This window comes from Euwallacea similis, chromosome 5, assembly GCF_039881205.1.
Source record: "Euwallacea similis isolate ESF13 chromosome 5, ESF131.1, whole genome shotgun sequence".
Classification (NCBI taxonomy): Eukaryota; Metazoa; Arthropoda; class Insecta; order Coleoptera; family Curculionidae; genus Euwallacea; species Euwallacea similis.
Genome location: NC_089613.1, coordinates 6,772,622 through 6,799,734, shown reverse-complemented (window position 1 = coordinate 6,799,734; position 27,113 = coordinate 6,772,622). Strand labels below are relative to the sequence as shown.

The window sequence follows — 27,113 nt, the reverse complement described above, 5'->3', positions numbered from 1 at the left end:
CTATTAAAATAAGATATGATATTTCCCCGTCACTAGACCGTGAGTTGGATGATTTACTTAGAAAATTCTCTCAAGTTTAGAAGTGGAAGGAGCTGAAATTGTCCCACCCTTTGAAGCTCAATAGTATCTGTCCAAATTTTAACTTAATCCGTAAGGGTGAAATCTAATTGGTAAAAAAAACAAATTTCGAATTTCATGCAGCCCAGCTATAAAAACCTTGCTTTTGGGGTAGACAAAAACAGTTTCTAGTCGCCTTTCAGACCTATCGCATTGTCCGAAGGACTTGAGTAAATTTTCCGAGAACGCCTACTCGTAAGAAATTAATTTTCAAGTTAATTCTGTCATAAAGTGGTATTATAGTTTTCAAAGTTGATGAAAGGGACATCCACGTTTTATCTACATGAGTTCGTTAATTAAAGGAAAAACATGCATTAGAGTTTACAGCCAGTTAGTAATTAAGTGAATATTAATGCATTTTCCTACACATGTAAAAACATATAGAGGGCAACTCTAAGTGAAAGTTCTCAGCATTCTACCGATCTATCCACAACCCCTATACTAACATTAAAGAGAAGGTTCGGTTAGTAATTCGATTTTCCACTGACAAGGGAAGGGACCCAAGTCTACTCCCCGTCTACCTATCCATTTTAATGAAATTTTGCAGAGAAATAATTTAGACCTATCTAAGAATAGTAATGTATATTTTGTATGCCCTCATCAAGGTTTAAAGGATGAAAACTACCTTCAAACTTTCACCAATTTTTCGTTTTTTGACGATAACTTTTGATCTAGATGAGTAAGAACAATAAAAAAAGCGAAATGTTCCTTTTTCAATTCGCCATCGACTTGTCAAGGTCCGAAAAAATAATATATTTCTTTTCCGAAGTTTCAATTTTTTGTCCCGTTTTTACACGCGTCCAGCTATCTCGTTCAATTTTTTACTATTTTATAGAGAAAACGTTTCTCAATAGAATGGTACAAAGCAGAGCTCGATAACATGTTTCTAACAAAAGTTATAATTGTTTATATAAAAGTGTGCACGCCATGTTCAACCACTTATAACGTCAGAATCACAGGTCGCAGAAGAAAATTTCTCATAATAAAAAAGGTTTTATTTAATGATTGTTAAAGAACAGTACCATCAAAAATATATTTTAAATTGAAAATTAGATTAACATTTCTATATATGAACAATATACAAGAAAATATTTCATTGGTATATATGTATGTACATACAGGGTGATTCACAACTTATCTATAAAATTTGAGTGGTAGATGTGTTATGAAAAACTAAGTCGATTTTGTAAGAAAATTTCATTTGAACCTTTTTTTTTAATCCGATGTGTATTTGTCCAGATATTCCAGGTTGTAAAGTTAAATGGGACACCCTGTATATACATAGATACCAATGCAATATTTTCTTGTACATTATTCATATATCGACATGTTAATCTAATGTTTGAATTCAAAATATATTTTTGATGGTACCATTCTTTAATGCTCATTAAATAAAGCCTTTTTTATTATGAGAAATTTTTTTCTGCGACCTACAGTTCTGAAGTTATAAGCGGTTTAACAACGTGTGGACACTTTTATATAAACAATTATAACTTTTGTTAGAGACATGGTATCGAGCTCTGCTTTATACCATTCTATTGAGAAATATTTTCGCTATAAAACGGTAAAAATCGAACGAAATAGCTGGACGCGTGTAAAAACGGGGCCAAAAAAAATGAAATTTTCGAAAAAAAAACTAAAAGTAATATTTTTCCAAACCTTGACAGGTCAATGACAAATTGAAAAAGGAACATTTCACTTTTTTTGTTGTTCTAACTCATCTGGATCAAAAGTTAGTATCAAAAGACCAAAAATTTGTGAAATTTTAGGGGTAGTTTTCATCCCTTAAACCTTGAAGATGACACGTAAAATATACATCACTATTCTTAGATAGGTCTAAATCACTTCTCTGCCAAATTTCATTAAAATCGAAGTGGACAGTTGAGTCCTTTCCCTTGTGAGTGCTTCCAAGGCGCACTCGAATCTCAAGTTGTAGGAGACCGAAAGACCTTTCAGTCTAGTTCTGGACATATTAGTTTTAAGTCCAGGGCAAAGAAAAAGACAATTAAGGTTAGTTTTTAGTTTAAGTTAAGTAGTATTTAGTGATTCTAATTTTTGTTTATGTTTAGTAATTAGTTTTAAGTTGTTGTAGAAGAGTACAATTTTGAAATTTTCTAGGTTAATCTGTAAAGAAGCCATCAACAGGCTTTTAGAAAACTTAGGTGGTACTCTTCAATAATAATTTATTTTAAAACAATTTTCTTTTCAAATACATTAGCTAAACTGCTCATCCAAACTCTGTTTATTCTTGAATAAAAATGGATAATGAAGAGTTGCCCTACAACGGGCAGGTTTTTGCCGAAATATTTGGGAATGAAAGTGATGCGTATTCAATTGATATGAATGAACGGGTAGATGCCTCTGTTCTAGCCAGAATGGCCTAGACAGTGTCAGCACGACTCCTACAGCAACGTAATCCACTACACCGTGATAATTCCTTAAAGAAAAAGCACCTATTCGTCGAACTTTTTATCGAATAATCAAGAAATTTCTTGAAAATGGCAATGTGGAGACAAGTAAAAAGACCCAGTCAAGAATTACCACCAATAAAAATAATCAAATAGCTATTTTAGCGATTGTAGCTGTGGATCCCCATGTAAGTTGCAGTGAGTTGTCAAAAGATTCAGGCATTTCGTTCGCCAATGTGCATCACATTTTAAAATTGAATAAGTTGCATCCGTATCATGTTTCCCTCTTCCAAGAACATGGCAACGATATTGAAAAGCGGGTGCATTTTTGTATTTGAGCAAGGGAGAAATTAAATTTAAATGAAAACTTTTTCTTCAATGTGCTTTTTTCGATAAATCCACTTTCACGAATTATGTTGAGATAAATCGCCACAACATGCACTATTGACCCCTCAAAAATCCTCACTGACTAAGACAAGTAGAACATTAAGGACCTTGGTCAGTTAATGTTTAGTGCGGCATTGCCAGCAATAAAATAACAGGACCATTTTTTATTCAAGACTATTTAAGTGAAGAAAAACATCGTAGTTTTTTGTTAAATGATCTACCGATTTTGTTGGAAGACCTTATTCTTGACCAAAGAGTTATTTTGTGGTATCAGCATGATGGATATCTAGCCCATTTTGCTAATATGGTACGAGACGTTTTAAATTAAATGTTTCTTGAACATAGATAAAACGTAATAGTCCAGTGAACTGGCCACCTAGATCACCGGACTTAATCCCATTAAACTTTTTTTTTAGATCATTTGGAAATCATCTTAGATTTGAGGGATATCTTGGGTCTCTAAGAAAAAATGTACATTCAAATCCCAATAACCCAGGATGAAACGGAAAAATCGCATCAGAGCAGATTGTGAAGCATTACTGAAGAAATGCTTGGAAATGTTTCGAGATCGTTTACATAAGAATTGGAACATGTCTCGATATAGAAAGTTGACATTTTGAGCATTTGTTCAACAGATACATGTTTAAAAATCATTTTTACTGTGATTTTGAGTTAATTTTCAGAATTTCTAAATTTATATTTTTCAGGAGTACAGTTTTTTTCGTAATTTAAATCATATGTTATTTTAAATATATCACTTCAATTTTAGTTCATATTTGGAAAACGAAAAGTTTTAGAAAAGAAACTTTTTCAGCGAAAAATACTTAATTTTTCAAGCCTTTACAAATTTATAGAAAAAAAATGATTGTTCCATTTAAAAAATACAACTAGCCTTGAAACGTTATTTAAACGATCCCAAGTAAAAATTTGCTTATGTGTGTTAGACGTCCCCTTTCACAACAAGCAATGTTTGTTTGAACCTTTTTTTGATTTTAAATTTGACTTCAGAGATAATGACTTGTGTGACTTTAAATATAACACCCTGTATTAATTGCCGTATACATATTCTTTCTTAGCATTTATTCTTGCTGTTATTACTGAAAATATAAATAGTTCTGTTTCTATAAACTTTACCATCAATTCAATAAAATATCAGAACAATATTTATCACCGGTCAACTTGGTCAGATAAGACCTTTCCTGCCCTTTGACCCTCTGCTGACGCACGTCCCAGAACCTTTTAACCTGTCTTTTATCAACCTAATTAAACAATACATAACATTCACCCGCAACACAAACCTTGACTGTGATAAGTAGGGTTTTGTTTGTTATGGTTAGTGGTAAAGAGTAGCTATAATTAGGATTATATAAAAAAATTTAATAATGAATAAAAAAATAAATAAATAACTAAAATGTGTTTTTGGAACAGCTTTGAAGGCCAAGAAATGTTGCAAATATCCCAAGATTTGATCCTTAAGGTTTGCAATAAAAGCAACTCACACACAATTGCAATTACACATCTGAACTAAAGATAATTTTTTATTTATTTTATTTGTATTGCTGTTAAGAACATAATGATTCCTCCCGTAAACATAATTATGTACCAAGTTGATGTGATAACGCAGCTGCTGCTTCTACTAAACCAAGCGCGCAACTCAAACGTCGAAACTATTACTTAAGTCGTACCCGAGGGAAGTCGCAGCTTCAGTCCGTAATCGCAATAAAAGCGGCGTGTTATCGCAGCTCTTTGATGCCGAATTTCCTCTATTGAATACCAATTTTTACATATACTGCAACGATTTCCATGGATAGACTCGAGTGACATACTTCCTCCGTTTGGTCGAAACTGTTTAATTGGTTAGGTTAACCGGACAACTGCTTGCGGGTCTTTGGCAGTACCAGAAAACTGTTTTTTTAAGTTTTGTGTGAGTTTGCTGGCATAGCCGTGAAGCATTGTTTGTCGTAAGCTGTAAAAGGGACGTTCAAGCTGTAAGTCTTCATGTTTGAATGCTGATTAGTGAATTTTAGAGACTAATAAGGTACCATTGGAGCCGTAAAGTACTCGTTTTCAATCAAATTTTATGTTGAAATACATGTACAAGTACATGCACAAATACATAAGTACATTTCTGTAATTAATTTTTAAATTTAAGGTTTTAACTGTTACATTTAATATGAATTTCCTCCGCCGCTGGTTATTAATTGAGGTTTTAATTTTAAGGACCCAGGAAATTGTTTCTACTATTTTTTAAAATTCATAGGCGTTCTATGCCGATATTTAAAAATACTTCTCCGCCCTTGTTCATTGAATGAGCAGAGGCGTAGGTTTGTGCAGGAAGGCATATAAAATTGTGTTTTTTGTTTATTCGGATACTGAAGAGTATTTCTAACAACAACAATTGTTCTCTGTTCGCACACAAAACTGGTGCGTACAGCATTATCAATCATCGGTTTGAAGGCGACAGTCGATGTTTTTGAATGGTGTAGGAAGCATTCGCCCGGCTCGTGATCTGAGCAGTACACAGTAGCAACTGCAATCATTAGAGAAATTCTCGGTAAACACTCATTGTTATTTCATAACAAGCAGCAGCTGAGATTGCATTATTTGGAAACAATATCAATTAATAGGTTTTGTGGAATTTAATGGCGCACTCGAGAATTCGAAAACTACGCAGTAAGTGCGACAAAAAGGTTGAAATTTGACAGTGTCTTTGTTTTAATGTGACATTTTATAAGTCATTTTCCTGCATTTAAGTCATTTTGATGTAATTAAGTTATTTTTAAATCTTAAGCCATTTCGTTGTATTTTGGGCCCATTTTTATACCTAAATTGGCATGATATCGCGATGCCATAGCGCGATTAAGAGTTTCATTCAATTTTGTTTAGATTGGGAGCTAGAATGGATCTGCCGAATTTGAAATTGGCCATGCCGCTCTTGGGAATACTATTTTGGGTCCTTTCCATCCATAGAGGCATATTTTCGGATGCTTCAGCCAATACCTTACTTCTGCCCTTCCATGGTAAGGTAAACTCTTCACAAATTTTGATGTCCTTAAGAAACGTATTACTGTCACAATAGCAGCAATCTGACACTAAAAAATCTCTTATTTGTACAATATTTTTAGTTTGTCCAACGAATTCATATTATTTCACATATTTTTATCAAGCTTTTACATAATGTTTTGGCATTGGAAGCAGTATTGATTTATGCTAATAAGAGTCAATTTATTGCTGTTTTTCGTGCATTTATTTGATTCGGGAAATACTCCATAATTGTTGTTTTCTCTCAGATCAAATGATTTCGGCATTTAAACGTGCCCCTTCACTATTTATGAAACAGATCAGAGTTACATACTTTTAAAAATAGAGTTCGGTCCTGTGTACGAGATCGATCTAGTGCCAAAATATTCTCAAAAGTTTATTTTCATCATGTTATGTGTTGAATTCTTCTACGCTTAGCACGGCTGTGCAACGTGATTATTCGATTTTACATATAAATTAACGCTCCTTCATGCTTATTTTAGTTTGTGTGCCGGTTTTTGTACCGTAAATCCCAGCACACGTTATAAATATTTATTATTCATCGATATTTACCTCGAGTAAAGGTATTTCTTTCTGATAATAATGGAAAAATTCAGTATAGAAATGGTCAAATAAAAGCTTGTTTTTGGTTTTAAATTGTTTAAATTAGGAAGGCAAACTTGCTAAGAAGTTTTGGCAAGATGGCGTGGCGTCATTTTCATATTTTGGCAAATTCGGATATCCAAAAAAGAACGCACTGGATATGTCATCAATTAAACTATTTAAGAATATGTCGACATAACAGCACTGTAGTTAATCGCAGTTGTGACGTTTGACATGAGTCAAAATGGCTCCGGAAACCCCTCCATGTCCTCTTGATGCCATATATCATTAAAATTACTCGTTTGTTGCATTTTAGTTTTAAAGAACGAAAATTCTTTTGGAGAATCAATTCAAATTTAACTATGAAATGGCTGCAAAGCAGATACTTCATAGTTATTGTGCGCAAACGCTAAAAACTTGAACGTTACACTATTTGTCTCGGAAAATATCATGTCATTCAAATAAACAACGAAAGTAAACAGATTATATCTCCAAATGACATAACGTCAGAATTGCTTGCTTTTTTGACTTTGCAATTTTCCCACCAGAAGTCGCATGATTCACCTACTAAATTTCTCCCCAGGTGGTGTTCATGACAACTCCATTTCCATGACAACTCCGAACCGCGAAATGCTGGATATTTTGAATCATATCACGGTGGAGGACCTCAATTCAACCGTTAACTTTGCTGTCAATGTCGTCGGATATATGAAGAGATTGGAAAACAATTTGTTGTGGTCCAACATTAAGGTCAGTTGTGATCAGCGTAGATGACATTTTCTTATATAGACATAAGATCTCCTCTTCCGTTGCCTATTTAAGTAACTTCGTAACTAGCCGATGAAGTTTAGATATTTGATGGTTTTAGGTGGCTGATGATACTCCTTCCCACGGTATGTTGATTTCATTTGGGCCTGAAGTAGAAGCTTTGGATAGGGGAAAAGATGCTTTGATCGCGCTTAGGGCGTCAAATCAACTGTTGAATATCTATTGCCATCGGTCAGTAGCGAACATCGTCAAAATCTTTTAGAAAATAAATTCTCCATTAAAAAAAAGATACCGGGTGGTATCAAGATATCAAGATTCTAAGGAACCATCTCTTTAGATTATCCAAAGCCAGTTCACACCCATTGACGTACCAAGACTGTGCTATACTGATGTCAAGATTCACCTTTCATCGCACATCTCTGAGTAACACATGCAATCTGATTGAATCTTCCTGCGAGCAGGCGCAGTGTAATTCGCCCTACAGGACTATAAATGGCAGTTGTAACAATATCGCCAAGGGGCATAGGGGGGAATCTTTCACTGGGTAAACGACAGGTTATTCAGTGAAAGATTATTCTCTAATAGTTGTTCTAAATAGATATTCCCGTCTGCTTTATGCGGATTATTCTGACGGAGTCCACGAGCCCCGCAGAGCGGTATCAAAGAAACCGTTGCCAAATCCTCGACAAGTAGTCAGTTCTTTGATTAAAACCGGCAACAGACCTTCTAGAAAGTCCACTTTAGCTTTGATGCAGTGGTCGCAGTTCCTGGAGCATGATCTATGTCGGTCCGCTACTGCAGTTGCTAGTAAGTATGTATTACTGTTAACTGTCTCTGTCACTTAAGAACAGTAACAGTGAAAGTGACGCTTAAAAGAAATATATATTGATATTGTCATTGAAATTGATATCGTAATTCATAAATTTAGCTACTTATGAAGGCGCTGCCTGACGTAAACAAATCTGGCTTGGCTAACTTCAGCGTTTTTTAAAATTTTGCAGTTCACACCGACACACCGATTGAATGTTGCAGCAGGGACGGGGTCAGTCTCACTCCTCGCTACGTACATCCCTTCTGCTCCCCAATCTACGTCACAGACGACAAGAAGTACGCGGAAGAGGGTGTTACGTGTCTCAGTTTTGTCCGGTCCATCCCGGCAATTCGATCTGATTGCAGTTTCGGAGCTTCAGACCAAGTAGGTAGTTTTTTTTTGTTCAGTATGTTGTTTGTCAATTTTATGTTATGCCAACTTATATTCTCTACGGAAAATCGATGCTTTTTCCCTATGTAGATAATTGACAGCAACAGGGTCAAATTTGACATATACGTCAGATTAGAAACTCAACAAATGTCAAACTTTATTAAATATAACGTATTTATTTTTATTTGTTAAAATAACATATACCTACAGGGTGTCTCCGAATTGTGACCGAGTGATTCTGGAGGTAAGGAATGGGCTAAGTGGCAAATGTGATCTTTCAGGTGAACCAAGCCACTCATTACCTAGACGGATCGCAAATCTACGGCTCGACATCGAGAAAGTCGGAGCAGTTGCGCTCTTTCATCGTCGGAAAGCTCCTCACCTCCTCTTATGAACATCGGGAGTACCTGCCCTTATCTCAAGACCCCACCCACGACTGTCAGCTCTTTTCGAAGAATTCTACTTGCTTTGAAAGCGGAGACGCCCGGGTTAATTTCCAGCCTCAGGTAGTGAGAAACTTAGCTGAAATTTGACGCTTTAATTACTAGTAATAAAATTATAGCTGACCTTAATGCATACTTTGTGGTTCCGGGAACATAACAGAATCGCCGAGGAACTGGGAAATCTGAATCCGCATTGGGGAGATGAAAGACTCTTCCAAGAATCAAGAAAGATTGTCGTGGCGGAAATGCAGAAAATTACTTACAGCGAATGGCTGCCTGCAGCCTTAGGTTTGTATTTCAGTGAATAAATCCTAAAAATTCTATATTCTAAAAGGAAATTTTTCAGGAAAATTCGTTGCGGAACGCGTTCTCTCCTCGTCATCATACGACAAAGATGTGGACCCTTCAGTGTCGAACGCCTTTGCCACGGCCGTGATGCGCAGCATCAAGTCATTGTCAGACGGCATGCCAAAGTTATACGACGAAAGTCGAACCGCTAACGAATCAATTTTCATGCGCAATTACTTCCACAATCCGGGCCTACTGCGCCACGAAGGCGTCTTGGACGCTTTGGCTAGAGGATTAAGCACCCAATCCTGTCAGCGACTGGATGTTTATTTTGCTGACGATGTGAGTTCATAAACATGCTTTCTTTCAATTTATAATGTTGGATCAAAATACTTTTGTGAATCGCAAGTTGAGAGAGCAGTCATTGTTTAATGGTCATTTGGACGTTGAAAACTCTTCATTTTACGCAGCTCATCAATCAGCTTTACACCAACGGTAAATATGGTTTCGACGTACTCAGCTTCGACTTGCAGCGGGGCAGGGATCACGGGCTGCCCAGCTATGCTAAATATAGAACATATTGTGGCTTGAATGAGGCCCGCGAATTTGCCGACTTTACTGACGTTATGAGGGAACAGGTACGCGCAAATTGACGTGAAAATTAATTTCTGAAACTGTTAAAATTCAAAATAACCAGAAAATATGATGTAGCTAATGACAGAGACAACAACATTGATTGTGGCTCTGACAGCTATAATTTTTGTGATTATATCAAGTGTGAATTTTTGACGGCGCTTTGAATCATTATCCTATAATTCAATAATATATATTCTGCTTTTTAACTAATTCAGGACGTTTTGGCCTTGCAACGTGTTTATGGCAGCCCACAAGATGTCGATCTAATCATTGGGGGGCTGTTGGAAAAGCCCAAAGGGGACTCACTGTTTGGACCTACCTTTTCCTGCATTATAGCCGATCAGATGACAAGGACACGACAAGGTGAGTTTAGCCCTAGGAGTTTTTGTTTAGGTTTTAATTCCCAAATTTTTTTAACATGAATTTGTAAGTTTAGCATTGTTTTCTTGATTCTCGATAAAAACTCCTAAGTCTAGGAATACCCTCTTCAGTCGTATCACTGACATTTCTTGCAGAAGAAAGCAAAAAATAACGTAGAGTTGCCGTTTATCTACTGGGTAACTTTAGTGACGTAATATTCATTTTCAGGTGATCGATACTTTTACGACAACAAAAACCAGCCGGAATCGTTCTCTACGCTCCAGTTAGCTGAGATCGAAAACGCCTCCTTATCTCGGATTATCTGTGATAATACCGACGACGTCCGGCGTATGCAAAAAAAGGCATTTGAGAAAATTAACATAAATAATCCTCTATTAGATTGCGCCTCAACTATCATTCCAAAGCTCTCTTTAGACCACTGGCGGGAACTTAAATACTCGAGCAATGCCGTCGTCTAATGAGTAGTATTAATTACGTCGAACGAGTATTTTCCTCTCGTCAAGACTGACTCCAATAATGGCTGTTTGTAGGATATAAGTTGTTTTAATTAGAGTAGATGTGCGAGTGTACAAATTAACATTAGATTAGGCGTTTTATATGCAATCTGCTCGGTTGTGTCGGGTTCCCACGGAGCCAAGTTGGACAGGCCCGTTGGAACTTGCACAGATGTCAATAATTTAGACTGACTCTAGATGATGAGTAGTACTTACGATGTTTATGTTATTTGCCATGGATAGGTACTCTGTAATTTGTTTTGAATTAAAATAAAAATATTTTCATGTTATTTAACTCCGCGAAATCTCCGGTGATATCTTGGATAAATCCATCATTCAACTATTATCTATTGTCAATGGTACAAACAACTGACAATAGCATACCAATGTCCCAGGGAAATTAATTTGCAGTTAAGGGCATATTAACAATTTAGCCTTAAAAACGACCATAGCATGGATCTTTCATGCATTTTTGACGGATTAGAATGGCACCAATTCAACAACGCTCTTACTATTCCTTGACAAGTGACAATACGACTTTTTCATCGCGATCAACATCAATAAACAGCGTCTACGCTATTCCATGGACGATACCGCATTCACCGTTACTTCAAGTTAATGATAATATTAAAAATAATCACACTCATTTTTCTCCAATCAATTTATATATTTTATTTGCATTGACATCACTTATTAATAGTATCCATTTTACAAGTATAAATTTGGCACCTTTTTCAACGATATACCCCCATTATACGTTACTAATACCTATAACGACCTTGACAAACTCTGAATTGATTCCTAACTATCACGTAAAAAATAATTTAAATATTTCCTTAATTATTATTAGACGATTCAAAATAATCACCAAAATGATCAGAAACTTAACAATTTCGTTTGTAACAAAGCTACAACTACCTCGCTTACAATACTCAAGATTTGGTATACTTGTAATGATATGATTCGTTTAGAATAGAATATATAACCCTGTTTTCAGTTTAATATCTTACGACACAGCACCAATATCATTTTCATATCACACGTGTAGAATCTTGGTAAGATACAAGATGGACAATACGCTTAGATATTAAAATGAAAACAATGGTATTCAATATCGCCACCTAGATGAATGTAACAACTGCCAGCGAGCTTTCTAACATTGATGCGAGCAACTATACTGGATAACTGTCATTTCACAAAATCACTTTGGATTCTGCCTTCATTTGCAAGGAAGCGGATAAACCGATTCAAAAAATCACTAACAAATGGCACAATGTTTATACCTGATAATTCCGCGCAAAAACAATATAAAATTTCTTTAAAAACGTTAAAACATCTTCACGCAACATTAATAAAATTGACGTTAACTAACTACATATATGCAGATCGATCCCCACTCGGCATTAACCGGTAAATTACCAATTGTTTGTATTTGGGACAGGCTGTCATATTTAACGATCCTCTTCAACAAACAATTTAACAATTAATTCCGAGTCTGGAATCGGAATCGTTGACTTTCCAACTTGTCAGGACACGCCTACATCAGCACCACAAGCAACGGTTAGGCCACAACATATGAGCAATTACATTACGAATATTCGATGGAATCGAGAATGAAAAATCAGCACTTGGAACCGATTTGACCGATTCTGCCGATTTAGCATTTTGGACGCTTTAGAGTGGTCGCTTATCATAAGTTTCACGTTGTTTGTTACGAAAGAATACTTATTTGATACGAATACTGATACCGATGAACGGCACTTACCCACGTTGGATTCAATTCGGATTAACCTGAACTAACCCAAATCAATGTTAAGATCAATAATGAGATTCGCAATTTCCGCTCAGATTTCATGCGATTGACTAGTCTTCGTATGTGTAGTTCGCTTTGACTACTCAGTCGAACCTCACTTCCCCTTCCAGGTTTATTATGGTTACGGGAAAATATCCAATCTGAAATTCAATTTTTCCAGATTTACATTCAGGTCTATTCTGTGAATCTTTAAAATTTTCAATCTTGACAACGAACTTACCTCATTATTTTCAGTCTTGCCTTTCCACCATCCCTCTCTGTACCCGTCTTTTCCTATCACACTGAGCACTTGTCCTTTTCGTAACGTCAACTGACTTCTATCCATCGCATCGTGGTTCTTCAGCACAACCGCGCGCAGCTGGTGAAACGGATACAACAGCTTCGTGTCATCGTGCAACCTAAAAGAGTACAATCCCATTATTTTACTTTCAAAAAGTCGGAAACGCGATCAAACTACCCGGTAAAATTCTCCTTTAAACTGTTGTTTTCATAGTACAAAACCAGCTCTTCTATGCTACTAAAAAATCGAGACTCGGAGAGGTAGTATTTTTTGGTCTCGCCAGAGCCGTCGGGACGCGCATTTATACGCATGTGTTTCGGCATGCCTTGAGACCTGGAACCCAACGATTTTAACGAACAATAAGACCCAAAAAAATGCAATTATATAAATTTTACATTTCCTAACTAATTATATAGCTATTTTTCATTTCAACAACCTTTTACACGATGAAACGTACTTGTTTCGGTTATCTAAACTGTCTGGTTTCACGTACTGTAAACTGAGGGCGTATGACCTTTCTCCGCTTCGCGTTACATTGAACGCATTGCCGGGACTAATTCGGACCAGAAAAGTGCCGTTTTCCCTGTGTATCAATTTGTCCTTGGCCGTCGACCTATCCATTTCGCCCACGTACCATAATTTGTTCTTCAGAGGATCCAAACCGTTCACCACTGTTGGAGGCAATCTGATAATGAAACGATGTGTACATATGCAGAAACTTCAAAACTGAATGCGACATCTAGGCCTTATTCTCATGCATCATGTAAGAACTTCCAGTGGAATATTTGTGCTGTTAATTCGCTTAGCCACGCATTTCGCTTGATTTAAGTAGTAACATGAGCGCGAAATTCTACAAATGAGATAGCTATACAGCACTTGAGAATAAGAACCCTGGGGCCGCGTTCCTAACTAAATGTAGTGTTTATGTCGACGAGTATTTACCTCACCGATGTGACACCACATCTGCCGCTGTACTGTATGCACGTCTTGTGGACACAGCAATTACACTTGTGGCACAAATACCCCTGGAAAAACAGGCCTTTTAAGTACTTGCAACAATACCCGCACTGGACGGCGCTGGCAAATGTGTGCAATTCAAAATTGTGGTTTGTATTTGAGAGCGAACGAGGCTGAACGTTGTCCCTAAAAATAAAAATAAAATACCGAATTTACACGAGGTAAGAGAGTACTCACTGGGCTTCGCTAATGGCCCTAATAATTTTTCCTTTAATTTCCAGAGTTCGCACATACACCGTATAGGCCATTTCGTTCATGTTTTTTACCAAGAGAAAGCTGTAGGACCAACGCCCTTGGTTGTTCAGTATGGCGCGATTATGCGTTTCTTCTACGTGGTATTCCATGATGTTGAGGATGTCCCGAAAGCCGAATTGGTTATTCTGATTCTGATTATAAAACACCAGAAAATGATAAATGAATGTGATAAAACTTACTTACCCTTTGTTTGCAAATCAAAATGCATTTATCAAAAATGAACACATATCTGTTTCTGGTTTTCTGGTCGTCATGCGCTTTTATTTTCACTTCCTCGTCACCGATTAGCTTTCCATAATCGGACAATCTAAAATCGCAATAAGAGGAAAATGCTATAAAAGAGAGTATTGAGAAGTTACTTCATATCCGGCTCATGCTCCCACTCGACGATATTGTCTTGAAGGTTGTTTATTACGTTCAATCGTTCGAAGTCTCTATGAGCCTCGTTGATGTATCGGGCAACGTCTAGCATATCTTCCCACGCCCGTTTGAGGTCCGTGTATTCATCGTGGTGCTAAAACCATTAGAATGTTTTATAAAAGACAAAACCATTGCTGCAAATATCTTTTAATTGAAAACAATCCGAAAAACAACCGAAAGTAAAAAATCCAACGGTATCAAATAGGGAGATGTTGTCGGCGGTTCAACGGTTCCTCTTCTCCCAATCATTTGTGCGAAAAATAATCAACCCATTGATGTCTAAATTCACACGTTTTTAGTCTTAACTCAAACTAAAATCTATTTGGAATTTGAAGCATAATCACCTACCTCTTCAGTCGTTTCAGTCAGCTTCTCTAACAGTAAATGGTATTTCAAAATTCTTTGCATGGGTACTGATAATATATCTCGCAACTTGAATTTACCATTATTCACTTCTTTCTCCACCCTCTGAAAATGCTCTCAGTTAACATTTTTACTCTTCATTTTGTATTATAATATTTTAACTTCGCGGTTCTTTATGTTTTTTCCTATATAAATAATAAACTTTGATAAATGAAGAACAGATTTGATACTCAAGAGAGGTCAGAAAATAATCAAATGTCAATTTATGAGTGTGCAATTCAATGATCTACTGTTGGATGTAGCAAAAAATTCCGATATTTTACTAAAATTGCTGCTATTTTTAAGGCTGCTGTATATTAGTTAAAGCTATAAAACACAATGTTACGTCCAGTTGTTCTATGTTCATTATTTATACAGAGGAAAAACAAGGCAAATTTATAAATTTTATGAATTAAAATGACATATAGAACTTACAATGACGATCTGATTAAAATTATCGTCCTGATCGCAGAGCTCCTGAAGTAACGCAGTAGCTTTCGTCAAATTTGGGCAATAACTACCATAGATCAGGAATTTCTCTTTAAACTGCTGAAACACATGACCGAGTTTCACGTTTGGATTTGTCCGGATTTTTGTCAGTTCTAGCAAAAACGACGAATGAACGTCGTATAATTCCTGGAACACCAATAATTCATCTTAGTAAAGAATGGTAAAAAGATCGATTCAAACCCACCTTGATCTTATGGAAAACGAGTGCATGATCGTCGGGTTTCATGTGACTCTGGAGAGTCGGCATAAAGCTCATTTTCAGTTTATTTAAAACATCCACGTAGTTCTTTTCCGTGTCCAGCAGTTCCTTTAGCACATAATCGCGTTTCTCTTGCGGCTGGGTTTGCTATAAATTGCGGGTTTAGCTTACAGTGTTTAAGGGTTAAAATTAGAGTTTCATGCAGATGGAAAAATTAAAGAAAAATACCTCAATGCTACTGCGCACTTCAAGCAAGTCCTGATAGATTTTCTCCCATGGTAAGCCGGGCTCGGTATCGGCGAACGAGTGCCTTAAATCTAAGCCCCGTGGCGCAGCCGGTTGACTGCCAAAAATAAAAGAAAAAACCATGCAAAAGTAAAAATAACGTAACGTTCTATTCCTACGACTGCCTCAAAAATAAACAAAATCAAACATACAGAGTGTCTAAAGAGTGTGGGAACGCCTAATTATCTCTATTAATTGTATGGTTATTTGCTCGAGTTGTGGTGATGTTGCCGGACATCGCCAGATCTAATTGGGCATTTCCAAGCTTTTTGTACACGCTGTATATGCACGCATACGCGTGTGCAATGCACATTTTTCACACACTAACTTGCAACAGTAGAAAATGTTGGCAAACGTACGTGTGCAAATCAGTTGTCGCACATGTGTAAAAAGTGCAAGCTTCAGCACAATAGACTATTAAAAACAAACAAATCCTAAAAAAAGAATGAGTGACCGATCCAGTTACTACTGAGTCTCAAACTACACAACAAAACCGTGAAATTTCTGACCTCGGGCGGCGTCGCTTGAAAGGTAACATAACATAAATCATCATAAATGTCTTCTTGGCTCTCCACTGTTGGACAAGGAATGGTGAACATACGCCAGTGAGGGTCGGCGCCGCCGATGGGCGTGTGCGCAGGAGGCACTTGACTACCAAAAAAGTGGGAGTGGTTATACTGGCTAATGAAATTCGTAGCCGCGAAAACACACTCTTTTTTATTACTTTTTAATTAAAATAGATCAAACAACACAAGTGATCCCCCGTGTCTATCATCATCACGAAAACGCACTGTACAGGGTGTCCCATAATTAATTATGAGGTAACATGTATAATTCAATATTGATCTTACCGACTAAATACTTACATTTTGGTCAAGCTCTGATAGATCACCTCCTCCTCTCTGCTTTTTTGGCTCTGGGCGTAAAATCCCCTGAAAAATGTAGTACGGTCATCTAAATTGTTCTGTTCCCAACATTTTTGGTATCCAGTTATAGTGATTTTATCATGTTTTACCAAAAACTGCCATAATTCCATCATCTTGATTTGTGGTAACATTAATATTTTAATCACTAAATTTTTTTTTCAAGAGAAGTTTCAAGGAAATTTTTCAAGGGAAATTGTGATGGAGCTATCAACATATGCGAACAACGGACACATCAGATGGAAACTAACGTCTCTCGCAGTGAATTCGCCTGTTCTGGTAAGTATGCAAAATTATACTTTTCATCTAAAACCTATTATTAATCCTCTTTATTCACTGGAGCAGGAGTTTATAATGAGAAAATATCCTTAATAATGAAAGGCACTTTATGTCTTGTAACTATGGCTAATTGCTTATTTTTTCTATGGTCTAGTGGCTTTATGGAATTAAGTTATTAAATTTGTTATAAAGAGAAGACACAATGAATAGTTCCCCCTTCGATTTTCCAGATAGAAATGGTCAATAGCATACTACAAAAGAATCAGGGAGGATAAGAGGGAATCTCATTACATGCAAAGTATCATCCTATAGATTCTAATAATCATTTCATTATAGTTGATTCATCTAACAAAGTAAACTTATACAATGTGTCTAGTTAAGTTGGCAACACATGGGAAACTTTTTTATTATTAATTTTACGAAAAAAAGTTATTCTTTATAAAAAGTTCTGCATGTTCTAAAATCTAAAATACAATCATCAGATACAAAATTTTTTTAGTCGTGTACGCTTTTTGTTAAAATACATGAATTTTGCTCAAGAGTAAAGTACCTTAATTTTTGACAATATCGAAAATTGTTATTAAAAAAAGCTGATCAGAACTAAAAACTACGTTCAAATATGCAATTACATCCTGTTACTTAAAAACTTTTTTTACAAATTTTTCTCAAATTATCTGCCGATATCAAACATTTATCTTTTTTATTTATTACAAACATGATAACCTTTCCGTTCTGTTCAGAAAGTAATAAGCAAATTCTCACAAAACAAAATTTATTTATAACATTATTAGCTCCTTCAATTCACTAATGCCTCAACATATCCGCCTTCTCTGTCAATACAGGTAATTGTTTTATCACAAAAGTTTTTCAACATTCTTCTAATCATAGCCGGAGTAATACTCTGAACCGATTCTGTAATAATTCTTTTCAAATGAGCAACATCTGTAAATGGCCTTTGAAGATACACCTTTTGCTTTAGGTAACCTCACAAGAAAACATCGAATGGCGTCAAATCTGGACACCGAGGTGGCCAAAAAATTTTCGAAAACCGATGTATAACTCTTCCATTAAAACGATTTTCAAGGTATTGCCTTACATCTAACCTACTATGGCATGGAACACCATGCTGTTGGAACTATATTTGTTGACGTTGAAGAAGGGAAACGTTTTCAAGAAAATCTTCTAATTCATTCTCTAAAAAGAGTAAATAACGGTTCGCATTCAAAGTTTCATAAAAAAAAAGGTACAATTATTTTATTTCGGTAAATTCCACACCACATACTTGTTTTGAATGCATACTGGTCGCGAGTTTTGATGGTAAAATTTGGATTAGTATCACTCCACCAACGGCGATTTTGGGAAGATACTGTTCCATTTGATGTAAATGTTGCTTCATCCGAAAAAAGAATATGTCTTCCCATAAATGGGTTATCTTCTAACATTCCTTGGATATCACAACAGAATTCATAGCGTCTATCACGATCTCCTGGTCTTAATGTGTGAATAAATTGGGTCTTGTATGGGTGCAACCTGTACTTTTTAAAAATTTTTTAAATTGTATTTTTGTTAATAGGATATGACATGAAAACTGCCCTTGTTCGCAAGGATTTTTTAGGATGTTCGATTGTTGAGAGCATTATTTTAAATTCCATGTCATCATTGACAACCCGTTGTTGGTGTTTATTGGTAAATTTATTACTTACATCTCCAAAAGTCTTGAATTTATTTAATATTTTCCTTACTGTGCCATAGTGAAGATTTTTCTCTGGATGTCGGTTATTAAAAATTTCTGCAGCTTCTCGATGAGTTTTATAATTGTCACCCACAATTAACACAATTTCAATTTTATCTTCAGTACTTAATGTTACTGGCATTTCTACTAAATTTTATAAATACTTTCTATCAAATTTCACTAAATACAACTCATGTTTTCAACCTCACTGTCAAACATTTTTTGCTATAAACAAATGATTGGTTTATCAATGCACCCTAGATTTCACGTAACTACCGACTGCATTGTTATGACGACATTTGCATTGTTATTGTAAACAAAAATAGAAAAAAAAGTGTTTAAGTAGCAGGATGTAATTGCATATTTGAACGTAGTTTCTAGTTCTGATTAACTTTTTTTCATAACAATTTTCGATATTGTCAAAAATGAAAGTACAGTGAAACCTCTCGTTACGGACACCTCCGTTAAGCGGACACGTTTCAGAAAACAAAGCTCCTAGGTACTTTTTTACATGTAGAACAAACTCCCATAACCGGACACTCTAATAAACGGACCCGGATACTGTTTTTGGTACCAAAAATTACAGAAACCTCCGTTAACCGGATTTGATATTTTATTAATGAAACATATAATGTTTCGTAGCGAATTACCCGAATTAGTTTTGTGAATTCCCTATTTTTTGTTTTAATACTGATGCATTGAATCAATATTGAAAAAATCTATCGAGTTCAACTGGGTTGTTGAATGGCTTTTTTACAATTTTGCGCAAATTAATAATTAACAATTATTATAATTTAATCATAATTGTTATAATTTAATCATAATATTGATACCTAATGGTTATTGTTGATTTTTAATATAGTATTTATCATAAATCGTTAGAGTTAAATGAATAAGGTTTAATTCATATCCTGTTACAAAATTATTTAGTCTGGAAAGAACGATTTATTTATCAGTTATGGTTATAATCAAAACAGAGAAGTCAATACTAAAGGTTACATGTGACGCAATCCCTGCACTCTAAGGTTGGAAAGGTAGTCAGTTTTAGATTTTGAAAGAGTAAAAGTGATGGAGAAGTGAGTACATGTAATACAGTTTTTTTTTGCAATGGCGCTGAGTAAGAGGCTTCTTAGTTTGAAGGAGAAGATTGAAGTTATTAGTGCTAGTGAAAAAGATAACTTATCCGTTCGAAAATTTGCCCAGAAATTTAATATAAAAAAAACTCAGGCGGCAGAAATTGTAAAAAACAAGGATCACATTCGTTTAAAGTGAGAAGCAGGAAACGTGAATACAGAAGAAAAACGAAGTTTTTTGAAAACTGAGGGACTTAAAGTCGACAAATTATGTTGTGATTGGTTTTCACGTGCTCGAAGTCAGAACATTCCGATATCAGGAACTTTAGTAAAGGCTAAAGCTCAAGAAATAACAAACAAACTAAATCTTACCAACTTTCGAACTTCTAATTGGTTGGAAAAGTGGCGTAAAAGACATTCAATTAGTTTTAAGTGTACCTCCGGAGAATCAGCTGATGTCAATCAGGTAGACGTAGACCAGTTTAAAATTAAGCTTCCATCATTATTCCTTGGGTACCAGCCAGAGGATGTGTACAATGCCAATGAAGCTTGTCTTTTCTTCCGCACTTTGCCTGATAAAACTCTTACTTATAAATCCGAAAAATGTTCTGGAGGAAAGCTCTCCAAAGAAAGGCTTTCGATTTTGTTTTGTGCCAATATCGCAGGGCACAGAAAAAAATTGCTTGTGGTTGGAAAAGCAGCTAGACCTAAAGCATTTAAAAATGCAATGAAAGATTCACCGGTAACTTGGAGGTTTAATAAGAAAGCATGGATGACGCAAGATATTATGAATGAATGGTTGTTACAATTTGACAGAAAAATGGTCAGACAGAAACGAAAAATACTGTTATTTTTAGACAACGCAGCATCTCACCCTCGTGAAGTTAAACTACAAAACATAAAACTTATGTCTTTGCCGTCGAATACAACATCAGTATGTCAACCTCTAGACCAAGGCATCATTCAAAATTTTAAATTATATTATCGTGGATTAATTCTAAAACATATTTTATCAAAAATAGATCAAGTAGAAACCGTATCGTAGTTAGCAAAATCTGTCAATGTGTTAGAAGCTCTTTATTTCATTAAGAGAGCTTGGAATAAAGTTGCCCCAACAACAATACAAAATTGTTTTACAAAAGCTAGTTTTCATAAAAACGATGACGTTACATTGATGGAATGGGTTCCAGAAGATGACATTCCACTTTCCACAATAGCTGATATAGAAAAGTACTCCAAAGTTATGAACCTAACATCTGAAAATTTGGATAATTTTGTTCAATTCGATGACAATACAGTGACGGAGGAAATACACTCTGACATTAACGATGCCATTGAGAACTTGGGTGGAGGAGTTGTAGAGGAAGAAGAAAGCGCATCCGATAATGAAATAATTTTTGAAAACAGACACAAAATTACTTCTTACAGTGAGGCTTTAAAAGTAGTTGAAGATTTAAAAAATTTTGCTAATGAAGACTACGTCACATTCCAGCATCTTAAAAATTTAGAAGATTATTTTCAATCATGCTATTTGGAAGAAAAAATGTCAAAGATGCGTCAATCTAGCATGTTAGATTTCATATATAAATAAGTGTTTTTTACGGCAGAGTCCTTTGTTCCTACATAATACCTATGTTGTAGTTACATATTTTATATATTTTTTATATTTATATATTGTTATACGTTTTTTATATTTTTAAGTTTTTTGTACTTTTAAATATACATGTTTTAGTTTAAATAAAACATACTTTGTGATGTCATTTTTATTATATACTCTATTAGGTGGATACTTCCAATAAACGGACATGAAAGACAGAATCATGAGTGTCTGGTTATGGGAGGATTCACTGTACTTTACTTTTGAGCAAAATTAATGTTTTTTGACAAGTTGCGTACACGACTGAAAAAAATTAATATCTGATGATTGTATTTTAGATTTTAGAACATGCAGAACTTTTTATAAAGAACAACTTTTTTTTGTAAAATTAATAATAAAAAAGTTTCCCATGTGTTGCCAACTTAAGTAGACACACTGTATATATATATATCGAAAACTGTTAATTTCATCATATTTTTATTTATTCTTCAGACATATTTGGCCCATTAGCTAGGGACCACCCTGTCTAAAATAAGCTATGAACATCAAATCATACTCCTCTATATTCTTACTATATATGCCAAACTATTTGATTTCTATGGTACCAGGATTGATACTGTTATTGCTAATCTATCAATATCATGTGGCTAATGATAATTATTATAACAATTTCAACATGTTTAATTAGACTCATGACTTACTCAATGCCTCCCCGTAATGCTTTTTCACTCCTGGACAGTTTTGATAAACTACACAAAACCTTGTGAAAATTGGTCAAATCAAACAGCATTGACTCCTCAAACATATCGGCAGGGCTCAATCCAAACTGTGATTTACAGGTCTTGATGAACAAACTGATATTTCTTAGACACAAGAACTGAAAAAGCATTTATTAGCAAGTTTCTTCAGTAGAAAAGGCTTTGGTTTAAGATATCAATGCACCTGTGCCATTGTAGGCTTCAAATTGACATCCTTCATATCCATACAACCAGGATCAATTTTATTGAGCAGTTTACATAATAGAACACCGTCTCTAAGAATGGCAGCTAAATCTGCAATGGTACTGGTATCCCAGTTAGCCTTGTGGTCTGGCCAGATCATGTCCCATCTGGTCAACCATTTAGCGCATTCACGCCACAGTTCATCAGAATCTGGATAATGGGGGTCAAGGGCCATTGCCATGGCAGCAAGCTGAAAAAGCAAACCTTGCAATAAAATTTTTGTGGTTTCATAGAAAATTTTTCATGGAAATTTAATGAAAATTATTCTCTTACTTAATTAGCCTTATCTAAGAAACACTGTATAATGGAGTAAGCACTTCTGTTTAATTGTTATTACATCGAATGATTTCATAAAGCTTAATATGGACACCTACTTGATTGTACTTAATAGTCAACTCCTCTTTGAATACTACTTAAACCTACTTTCTACTTCCAATTCTTCTAAAGAAATAAAGTCTTGCATAATCTCAAAAACTTGCAATATCTGAATATGGCCCAGTAAAACTGTAAATATGCATGTAGGTTATAGAATATTGTAGTAAAAGAATGTTAATGTGGCAATAAAATAGTGAATAACTAAAACAACTACAAAATGTAGCAGGAGATATCCAGGCTTGTATATGCAAATATCACATTGAACGTTTAAATGACCCTGGTGTCAATTACAATAACAACTAAAGCATTTAATGATATATGGACGTTATGCTCCACACGATTCTTAACATATTAAATCGTGTAGCTTCAAGAGGGGTATTAAATATTTGCTACCATTTAATAAGAATTAGCAAAAAGGGCTTTACCTGGTTTATAGATGACAAAGTATACTAGGGGCGGAAAATTGAAAATACAGACTTCAAGTGCTCTGCACAGGTGTAAATTACATTGTTTATGATACGTTGGGATTTAATTTAAACGAGATTACAATAAAGCGTAGTCAGATTTATGTTAATTAGTAATTATCACTTTTTTCCCTCAATTCCCATTTTATTTCTTGCTTTGATTATGCCTGCTTTGTTTTACAGCCGTCAACTGTCAAAGTCAAAAACAGCTGTCTTTTGTTTTGCCTTCGGCCACCTCTATTTTGTTGATGCGTTCACATCCTGGATATCGAAAACGAAGAGCTGTTCTGCACACGTTTAGCACTTGGAGTTTCCACCCTGTTATGGGACCTCGGATGTATAATGAAATTGATAGCCCTGTTTTCAGAAACACCTTTTATATTGAATAAATAACTAGCATGTTATAACTAGGATTTAAATAAAACGTCACATGAGTATTGTGGAATTCTTTTATTCAAAATGTTTTACGCACAAACTTCACTTTTCAAAAAATGTAGACATTTGTTAAAATTTAGATTAAGGTTACGGTAACTTAAATTCTTTATTATATTGAGACAAATTTCATCAATTCTTTAGCCTCCTCCTCACTACTAAGCGCTTTAATATAGCCAATCCCCTATGATTTATTACGTATTACAATTTTTGTTATTTACAAATATTTTAAATTTATTTTATATACTTCATTTTTTGTGCCCCCAATGTCATTTGACATTTAGTAGACAGCCATCAGTCAGTTTGTCAGTCGCATAAGTGGCAATGGACAGACGTAATCTAAGCTAAAAATACTTTTCACTCGCATTTTAAATTAAATTTTTGCATTTCGTCTTAAATTTAAGGAAATTTATTATAATTACTATTTTGGTTACTTACATTTCTTTACATTTTAACAACTTTTGTTTGTTGGAATTTTTTAGCTACAGAAAATCCCTTCTTCTGTGCAAAAAATGAAGGAAAAATGTAAAACAGTAGCCCCGGCTGACACCAATTTAACCGAAGAATCCGGGGATGACTGTGTTAGTATAAAAATTTTGAATTTAATAGATAGAAACCCCGTAAAACATCCCTTTATGGATTTGCTTTCAATAGTAGTTTGTGTCTTAAGTTCTCAATACTATAAAACTAATAATAATGGGTGATAATTAAATTATTTAGTTTGCCCCTTGCAGCGCTTTGCTCCCATTTTAAATACCATGCAACGGCATATGTGATAATCAGTCTATGGTCATTTCATAGAGCAAAAGCATAAGTTTAAATTTGATACCACAGTAGCATATCATGTTGACTAGTTTTTCCAAATGTGTTGTCCAGTTTAGTGTCTTGTCCATAGATTTGCTGAAATATTTCGCTTTTGTTACAAATATAATAATCTTCCAAAAAGTGGCTTAAATCTCCAAAATCTAATTTTTGTCCATCTTGTGAAGGGGGATATCAACTTTCTGTCCAGATTTGCAGGCATCACTTCTTCCAAATATAATTTGTATATGATATTGAGAATCTCTTGGAGTAAAGCTGATATGTTTCCTTCATAACATCCTGGAATAAGAACCACAAGATCATCAATATAAGCTTGAACTTTCACTTTTTACAGTGCTGCAACAGCTTGCAGATTATTGCCCAATACAGGCCACAGTAGAAGTGACAAGACTTCTCCCTATGGTCAGCCAGAAAGCGGACTGTAATGTCTTATGTAAACAAAACAGAAACCTCATAAAAAAAGAAAAAAGTTTTGCTGACTTCCTTGTTTATTTCTCGAGAAAAAAAGCTTCTTTAATGTTTTTCACATGACACATCTTTTTTTAGTATGAAAAAGTACCCTATTTGAATATCTATTACTTCTTTTTTACTTAGGATGAAACCTCCAGTATAGGAAGCACTTCAACCACTGACAATACTTCCACAAGAAGTGCCACTCCAAGCCGTAAAGGCAAGCTGGGAAAAAGGAAATCTAGCAACACTCTAAAGATTTTAAAACCAATTTATAAATATGTGTAAGTTTTAACTTTAGAAGGGAGGATAAGAGCATCATTAGGCTTTATACTGTGTAGATGTAATATAAAAGAGGACCATGGTCAGCCACTATTTGGAGTCCAGTTCAACCACCATCTTAAAGAGGGTCAACCATTGATAGTTGCTGCAGTTGGCAGTAACAGAGCTACTATTTATGAGTGCCCAGAAAGTGGGGGTATTAAACTGCTTCAGTGTTTTGCTGATCCAGATGTGAGTTTAGCAATTTTGAAAATAGAACCAAGAAAGAAACTTTTTCTCATTCAGAATAGTTATCATTGTTTTACCGAACTGCTAGCAGTTTCATTTGAACTAACTATGTTATTCATAGCATAATATCTTTCTAATGATTTCAGTTAGATGAAAATTTTTATACTTGCACTTGGTCTTTTGATGAGGACTCAGGAAAGCCTCTTCTAGCAATTGCAGGGGCTAGAGGTATTACCCATAAGTTTAGTGGTTAAAATTATATTTTATAATAACAATAATCTTTTTAGGAGTTATTAGAATTCTCAGCCCAGCAACCATGACCTGCATTAGGCATTACATTGGTCATGGACATGCCATAAATGAACTGAAATTTCACCCGAAAGACCCCAATTTATTATTATCGGTCTCAAAAGATCATTCCTTAAGGTAACAAATTTTGTGCATTGCTTTCAGCTAGCAAATATTTGTGGTAAAGTCTCTTTAACACATAAGTTTTCATTTTTAGATTATGGAATATAAAGTCTGATGTTTGTATAGCAATTTTTGGTGGGGTAGAAGGGCATAGAGATGAAGTACTGAGTGCGGTAAGTTCGACTTGTTTTGCCTGATATTTGTGTTCTTAAGTTGTCAAAAAAACTTGCAGGACTTTGACTTGTTAGGCCATAGAATAATGTCTTGTGGGATGGACCATTCCTTGAAGCTTTGGATGCTGAATAAAGATTACATGAGAGATGCTATTAAGCAATCTTATAATTGGAATTCAAACAGGAATTCCAGGCCTTTTGATACATTAAAGGAGCACTTTCCCGACTTTTCCACTAGAGATATTCATAGGTATTTGTCAAAACAAACTTGGTAATTTGCATAGTTAAATATTTTCCTTAGGAACTACGTAGATTGTGTGAAATGGCTCGGAGACTTCCTCCTAAGCAAGTCTTGCGAAAACTGCATAATCTGCTGGAAACCTGGACGCCTTGAGGATGAACAGCTGCGCAAAGGTGAAACCACATCCACCATTATCCATAAATTCGAATATAAAGAGTGTGAGATTTGGTTTGTCCGTTTCGCCATGGATTTTTGGCACAAAGTGAGCTTTTACTTTTAGAAACACATAGAAAAGATTAATTTACAAATTTTCGTAGATACTCGCTCTGGGGAATCAAACGGGAAAAGTTTTTGTGTGGGATTTGGATGTGCCGGATCCAGCTCAGGCCAAGTGTTACACGTTACAACATCCTAGATGCACTACGGCAATTAGGCAAACCACGTTAAGCAGGAATGCCAAAGTTCTTTTGTATGTATGTGATGATGGTACTATCTGGAGGTGGGATAAAATTGCTTGAAACGAACTTTTATTGAATTTTATTTGTTGATACTTTATTATTGTATTTTTAACGCGTAAACTAAGACCTCGTGTAAATTATTTTTTCTATAAATAAATTTGTATTTTCGTATCTGTTCTTTGCTATTATCATCAAATTACAATTCCATGTCCAAATAAAGGTTTTAAAAAAAAACGCCCTGTAT

The 27,113-nt window shown here is 35.1% G+C and overlaps 4 protein-coding genes across 8 annotated transcripts; 3 read left to right on the top strand and 1 right to left on the bottom strand.

Annotated features, from left to right (window-relative positions):
* The first annotated feature begins 4,578 nt into the window (after nucleotides 1–4,578).
* On the top strand, nucleotides 4,579–11,037 carry LOC136409175 (peroxidase-like). 2 transcript variants are annotated; one of them, XM_066390508.1, is made up of 13 exons: nucleotides 4,579–4,900; nucleotides 5,799–5,932; nucleotides 7,120–7,286; nucleotides 7,405–7,535; nucleotides 7,642–7,848; nucleotides 7,903–8,111; nucleotides 8,306–8,499; nucleotides 8,787–9,011; nucleotides 9,068–9,236; nucleotides 9,295–9,578; nucleotides 9,707–9,874; nucleotides 10,088–10,235; nucleotides 10,461–11,037. In XM_066390508.1, exons 2-13 carry the CDS (start codon nucleotides 5,812–5,814, stop codon nucleotides 10,709–10,711), a joined length of 2,274 nt encoding a protein of 757 aa, XP_066246605.1. In that variant the 5' UTR covers nucleotides 4,579–4,900; nucleotides 5,799–5,811; the 3' UTR covers nucleotides 10,712–11,037. The 2 variants fall into 2 exon arrangements, with proteins under 2 accessions (XP_066246605.1, XP_066246607.1); XM_066390510.1 differs by lacking the exon at nucleotides 4,579–4,900 and adding an exon at nucleotides 5,317–5,585.
* Nucleotides 11,038–11,393: 356 nt separating this feature from the next.
* On the bottom strand, nucleotides 11,394–23,569 carry Vav (Vav guanine nucleotide exchange factor). 4 transcript variants are annotated; one of them, XM_066390505.1, is made up of 16 exons: nucleotides 23,334–23,569; nucleotides 22,475–22,723; nucleotides 22,234–22,409; nucleotides 16,795–16,860; nucleotides 16,438–16,579; nucleotides 15,629–15,790; nucleotides 15,370–15,570; nucleotides 14,881–15,000; nucleotides 14,472–14,626; nucleotides 14,296–14,419; nucleotides 14,035–14,237; nucleotides 13,783–13,983; nucleotides 13,298–13,525; nucleotides 13,018–13,173; nucleotides 12,781–12,958; nucleotides 11,394–12,700 (listed from the first exon to the last, which is right to left on the bottom strand). In XM_066390505.1, the coding sequence occupies exons 2-16, from the start codon at nucleotides 22,712–22,714 to the stop codon at nucleotides 12,644–12,646; spliced, it is 2,409 nt and encodes an 802-aa protein (XP_066246602.1). In that variant the 5' UTR covers nucleotides 22,715–22,723; nucleotides 23,334–23,569; the 3' UTR covers nucleotides 11,394–12,643. The 4 variants fall into 4 exon arrangements, with proteins under 4 accessions (XP_066246602.1, XP_066246600.1, XP_066246603.1 ...); XM_066390503.1 differs by having other exon boundaries at nucleotides 14,035–14,243; nucleotides 23,334–23,568; XM_066390506.1 differs by lacking the exon at nucleotides 16,438–16,579 and adding an exon at nucleotides 15,872–15,986 and having other exon boundaries at nucleotides 14,035–14,243; nucleotides 23,334–23,568.
* On the top strand, nucleotides 19,970–21,526 carry LOC136409053 (tigger transposable element-derived protein 6-like). The gene is given in 2 exon segments (XM_066390337.1): nucleotides 19,970–20,869; nucleotides 20,981–21,526. Coding segments are annotated over 2 exon segments (1,446 nt in total).
* Nucleotides 23,570–24,229: 660 nt separating the features above from the next.
* escl lies at nucleotides 24,230–27,089 on the top strand. The gene is made up of 9 exons (XM_066390511.1): nucleotides 24,230–24,385; nucleotides 25,221–25,360; nucleotides 25,418–25,589; nucleotides 25,733–25,814; nucleotides 25,874–26,012; nucleotides 26,092–26,170; nucleotides 26,230–26,420; nucleotides 26,472–26,673; nucleotides 26,729–27,089. Exons 1-9 carry the CDS (start codon nucleotides 24,317–24,319, stop codon nucleotides 26,927–26,929), a joined length of 1,275 nt encoding a protein of 424 aa, XP_066246608.1. The 5' UTR covers nucleotides 24,230–24,316; the 3' UTR covers nucleotides 26,930–27,089.
* Nucleotides 27,090–27,113: the final 24 nt, after the last annotated feature.